Here is a 6,000-nt window from a genome sequence, read left to right as displayed (position 1 = left end):
TGTTGATTCGGTCGCCCGAGATAGAAATGGAAAGGCCTAGGAAGGGGAGGGAGGTGTCTGAGATGGTCCAGGTAAATTTGAGGCCGGGGTGGAAGGTGTTGGTAAAGTGGATGAACTGTTCAACCTCCTCGTGGGAGCACGAGGCAGCGCCGATACAGTCATCAATGTAGCGGAGGAAAAGGTGGGGGGTGGTGCCGGTGTAGCTGCGGAAGATGGACTGTTCCATATATCCTGCTGTGAGAGTCGGTCGGTTTATAGTAGACTAGTTTTCACTAGAGTTTAGCAGAGTGATGGGTATTTCACTGAATTGTATGAGACCCTAAATGGTTTTGACAAAATGGACATGAAAAGAGTACAGGACTGGGGACATAGTTTTAAAATTAGGACAGAGATGAGGAGAAATTTGTTTCTGTCAGAGAGTTGTGAAGTTTTGGAACCCTGCCTCGGGCTAGATACGGGAAGAATATTTCCCAGGCTGGGGAAGTCCAGAACTCGGGGTCACAGTCTAAGAATAAGGGGTAAGCTATTCAGGACTGAGATGAGGAAAAAAGTCTTCACTCAGAGAGTTGTGAACCTGTGGAATTCTCTCCCACAGGAAGTTGTTGTGGCCAGAGGGAGCTGGACATGGCCCTTGGGGCTAAAGGGGTACGGACAGAAAGCAGGAGTGGGATATTGAGATAGCATGATCAGCTATGATCATATTGAATGTTGGTGCAGGCTTAATAGTCTGAATGGTCTACTCCTGCGCCTATTTGCTATGTTTCTGTGTGTTTATAACTGGTGCAAGCCCTTTAGCTCCCTGATGAAGTTTAGAAAGCTGAATGGAGTTGAGAATAAGTCACAAACCACACTTTGCGAAAGACCCAATGCAGGATGATCAGCCTGGGCCAGCCTATACCAGATCTTCACAAACCAACATCAATACAGATACCCAATACACAAATGGAAAATTAAAAACTCTGCAGTCTGTGACTGTTGTCAGCCAAAACAGACTAGGGAACATAGAACAACTCAATGTCAGTCTCATAAATATGAAGGAGACACCGCAGTAATACACTCTGTTAGTCCTGGCACAATTATCTGGATTTGATATGAAATTATACTTGTTGTCTTACATCTACATCAGCAACGAGAAAGAAGTATGCAATCTCAGATTTTTGTTCCTGGACCCAAGAGACATGGCTTGCTCTCAGGGGATGTATTTGAGGTGTTTGAAAGGAATTGACTGAGTGGATCGAGAGCGCTATTTCCTATGCTGTGGAATTCCAGAATGTGGGATCATAAACATGAAAAAAACGCTGTCGATCCCAGGTCATCTGACTATTTCAAAACTGTGATAAATAGGCTTTAGTGGATGAGGGTATAAAGGGTTATGGATCCAAGACTGGGAGTAAGCTCTAATTAACAAACATAACAGGTTCATGGGGCTGAATGGCCTACTCCTGTTCCTCTGAGTCTAGTAGAAATTTTCAGAGAGAAAGGCAGGCATTAAAGATCAAGCTGAACAACTTCATTAACCAAGTGTGTTGTAACTTTTCTCACCTGCTCTTTGGAAGAGAGAGTTGGATGTACAAACTTCCTGTAGAGAACACTGGAACCTTTTGTGTAAGGCGAGAGCAGCCAAATAACAAAAGCAATTTTAAGTTCATAATAAAATGGAAACCTGTGGGGACAAACAGAGGTGCACCTTGTGATGTACAGTCCACATACAACCAGACCAGCTTACACATGTAACGCAAAACAGAAAGAAGTAAACAGATGATCCTCAAGCAAAGTTAAATACTTGCTATCTTAACCCAATCTCACATCTATATACTCTCAAGGGTATGTTTTAACCCTGAGTGGGCTTCATGTTGTCAAGAGACAGGGGAAAGTAAACATTGGCAGAATTAACAGGTTGCAATCAATTAGGTGAAAGTGGGTACTGCAGATGCTGGAGATTAGAGTCAAGATTAGTGTGGTGCTGGGAAAGCTTAGCAGGTTAGGTAGCATCCGAGGAGCAGGAGAATCGACATTTTGGGCAAAAGCCCTTCATCAGGAAACTGATTCCTGATGAAGGGCTTTTGCCCGAAACGTTGATTTTCCTGCTCCTCGGATGCTACCTGACCTGCTGTGCTTTTCCAGCACCACACTAATCTTGAGGCTGCAATCAATTGCCTGCCCAATACTCACTCTGAACGGTGCAAGTTAAATAATGGCAGGCAGCATAGTTTCGCACAAGGTAATTTGCTTGACCAACAGAACAGAATGAAGTAGTAGAGTGGACTGATAAAGGAAATGTAGTGATTGATGCTCAAGATGCTACATAGAAAGTTAGTTGGTTTAAAAAGTGTGCACTCATACTAAGGGGAAAGTGGCATGGTAGGAAATTATTTAAAGAGCAGAAAACACGAAGCAACAGCAAATAGATGTTTTCAGACTGGAGTGATGTAAACATTATCCCTGGGATCAGGTGCTCTTCTTAATCTTTATGTGTAAATGAACTGGACTTTGGTTTCAGGATATAACATCAATATTTACACATAGCACAAAAGTAGGGGATGTTTATAATTAATCGTTGAGAAGGCTGTAGGCAACTTTGGAAGGACATAGGTTACAGGCAGACAGACAAATTAAATTTAGTAAGAAGAAATGTTAGGTGTCACATCTTAAGATATATACACAAATTTATAAAACTTTAAAAGAAAAAATCTCTCTCAGACAAACAAAGTTTTAAATATAGTGGCATAAATTGATAAGGCTGTAAAAAAGGAACATATAGTTCTACTATGTTTATTAAAATGGACATCAAAGGGGCAGTGTGGTGGCTCAGTGGTTAGCACTGCTGCCTCACAGCACCAAGGTCACAGGTTCGATTCTAGCCTCGTGTGACTGTCTGTGTGGGTTTTCTCCAGGCGTTCTGGTTTCTTTCCGCAGGCCAGATGAATTGCCCATCATGTTACATGCAATAGTCAGAAGGAAACAGGACTGGGTGGGTTACTCTTCGGAGGGTTGGTGTGGACTTGTTGGGCCGAAGGGCATGTTTCCACACTGTAGGTAATCTAATCTAAAATATATGCAGAAAGAGGTAATGCTATCAATCTTTGAATAGGATAGGATAATGGATCAAATGCTTTAATTATAAGAACAGGCTAAGGAAATTGGGATATTTATCATCACTAGCAAATAAAACAATTTTCATTTCAAATGGGCAATTAAAGACTATGGAGACGGGCAGGACAATGGAGTTAAGTTGGCCACGAAATTATTGAATAATGGAGTTGTCTTAAGGAGCCATATGTCTTACACCTATTTCTTATATTTTTATAAAGTTTAACAGAAGAAGATACAGGTCAAATGTCTCTACTATTAGCTTGACTTTTTTATTTCCCACTTCAAGCAACCCCAGGACCAAATATGATAAATGTAAAGTTTTGTTCTGTAGCGCCCATTTGAAGCTGATTGGCACAGTCCAAGTTCATTTCACTTCGGAATCTTACAGTAGGTAGATACTTAACCTACCATCCTGTGCTAGTTTTGGACTCTGATCCCAGACATGAAAGGCAAGATCTAACTCAACACTCTTGATATTTTCTAATCAACCTGTTCAGAGACATTATTACACACATCTAGAGCAGGTGGGACTTCAACGCTCCTGTTTCAGAGTTAGAGACACTATTACAACACCACAAGAGACCTACAAGGCACAAGTCAGAAGTGTGATGAATTTGTCTGGATGGGTGCAGATCCAATAATCAAAAAGCTTCACACCATCCAGGATAGAGCAGTCTACTTGATTGGCACTATATCCACAAACGCTTAGCAGCTGCAGTGTGTACCATCTACAAGATGGACTGCAGAAATTCACCAAGGCTCCCTCCTTCCAAACAGTACTTTCCCACCTTGAGGATGACAAGCTAGGCCCAAGACTCTTACTCTTGCTTCAATCTTTAGGATGACATGATAAACTGAGGGCCTGCCTGTCCATTCAGGTGGATGTTTAAGATTCCATAGCAGTATTTTATAAGACATGAGATCACAAAGTATAGGATCTAGTCAGTGAGCCAGCACCATCATTCAATGCAATCATGGCTCATATGATTGTGGCATTAAGAGAACTTTCCTGTGTGCCCATCATAACCCCTGACTGCTTTGTTAATGAAAAAGAATCTCTAACTCAGTCTTGAATATAATCAATGACACATTCTCTAAAGCTGTCTGTGGATGAGAATTTCACAGACTAACAATGCTAGGAGAAAATAAATTCTTTCTCAGCTCTATCTTAAATAGGTGATGCCTTATTTTTTAAACAATGTGCCCTAATTTTAATTTCTGCCATGGGAGAAAACATCTCTGATCATTGAACCTGTCAAGCCCCTGTACAATCTGCCTGGAATGCATGCAAAACAGTATTTATCACTGTATCTCAGTACATGTGAAAATAATAACTCAAACTCAAACGATCACCTCTGCTTTTTCTAAACAGTAATACGTATTAAGTCATAGAGTCATTCAGCATGGAAAAAGACCCTTCAGTCCAAGCAATTCTGCCAACCATATTCCCAAAACTAGGCGCGTCCTACCTGCCAGCGTTTGGCCCATATCCCTCCAAATCTTTCCTAATCATGTACTTATCCAAATGTCTTTTCAATGTTGTAACTGTACCTCCATCCACCACTTCCTCTGGCAGTTCATGGACAGCAAGGTTCCTGGTCATGAACTTTCTCTGTGTAAAAAAGTTGCCCCTCGTGTCCTTTTTAAATCTTTCTCCTCTCACTTTAAAATATGGCCCCTGGTTTGAACTTCCCCACCCTAGGGATAAAACCTTTCTCATTCACCTTATCTTTGCCCCTTATGATTTTATAAATCTCAACCTCCTACACCCCAGTGAAAGAAGTTCCAGCCTTTCCAGGCTGTTTTTGATAACTCAAACCGTCCATTCCCAGCAACATCCTTGTAATTTTTTTCAAACCCTCTCCAATTTAATAATATCCTTCTCCTATAGCAGGATGATCCAAGCTGCACACAGTACTCCAGAAGAGGCCTCGCCAATGGCCTGCACAACCTCAACATGACGGCCCAACTCTGGACATTAATTACCCCTTAATCACAAAAGTAGATTACCTGGTCATTATCACATTCCTATACTTTTCCCGCAATACAACAGTGGCTTCAATTGAACAATAAATCACTGGATGTATTTTGCAAATTGCTGTGGTCATGAGAGGTGCTATATAAATGCAACTTTTACTTTTCTTCTTCAGTCGGGCTGCACTAGTTGTTGAAGCTTTCGAGCCAGGAACCTTGCTGTCCATTAGTATTTTGGCCACTGCTGTAAAAGCTGATTGAATCCTTACGCTATGAGGTTGAATTTATTTTGTAAAACAAAATACACTATCTATTAGACACAACAAAAATCAGATCTAGTGCTGAAATGTTTTTATTAGGGCATCATAAGCAGTGCAGAGTTCTATAAATTTCACCATTGGTACATGACACAATTCTACAATGTGTGTTGGACTACAACAGTAAAACAACACTTACCAGGAAAGAAACAGATCTGTGAAGGTTTCTGCTGTGGTGAACAGTGCAAATATGATCCAGTACATCATCCATTTTACCTGGTTCGATAAGAGAAATAAAAAAAACATTATTTGATAAAGCTACATTTTGCCAAACAAAAACAAAAATAGAACTTGTGCCACAAACTATTCTCAACATTGGTAAGTCAGTTACCCATGACTTTTCTTAATGTATTTAAGCAAAATGGAGCCACTGAAATAGCCATCCTTTATTACCCAACCCTAATAGGTCTTGAGAGATTGGTAGTGAACTGCCTTATGAACCACACCAGTCTATTTTGCAAGGTTACTCACAGACAGCAGTTAAGGAAACAGTTCCAGGATTTTCACACACTAATAGTGAGAGAATAATGATATATTTCGGATTCAGGGTGTTCACATGGAGGGAACATGCAGGTGGTGATGGCTCCCTGCAGCTTCTGTTCTTGTCCTTGTAGAT

The 6,000-nt window shown here is 40.9% G+C and overlaps 1 protein-coding gene across 4 annotated transcripts in view; it reads right to left on the bottom strand.

Annotated features, from left to right (window-relative positions):
- The window catches only part of LOC122557233 (receptor expression-enhancing protein 1-like), a 78,866-nt gene that overhangs the window by 33,693 nt on the left and 39,173 nt on the right, over positions 1–6,000 (bottom strand). For all 4 annotated transcript variants that reach the window (XM_043704993.1, XM_043704827.1, XM_043704742.1 and 1 more), the window contains exons 3-4: positions 5,524–5,600; positions 1,543–1,663 (exon numbers count right to left, since the gene is read on the bottom strand). In XM_043704993.1, the coding sequence (XP_043560928.1) occupies positions 1,543–1,663; positions 5,524–5,600 (198 nt within the window). The remainder of the gene's footprint in view (positions 1–1,542; positions 1,664–5,523; positions 5,601–6,000) is intronic.

Source organism: Chiloscyllium plagiosum, chromosome 1 (genome assembly GCF_004010195.1).
Source record: "Chiloscyllium plagiosum isolate BGI_BamShark_2017 chromosome 1, ASM401019v2, whole genome shotgun sequence".
Lineage (NCBI taxonomy): Eukaryota > Metazoa > Chordata > Chondrichthyes > Orectolobiformes > Hemiscylliidae > Chiloscyllium > Chiloscyllium plagiosum.
The sequence above is the reverse complement of the archived record's forward strand: the minus strand, read 5'-3'. Positions and strand labels throughout refer to the sequence as shown.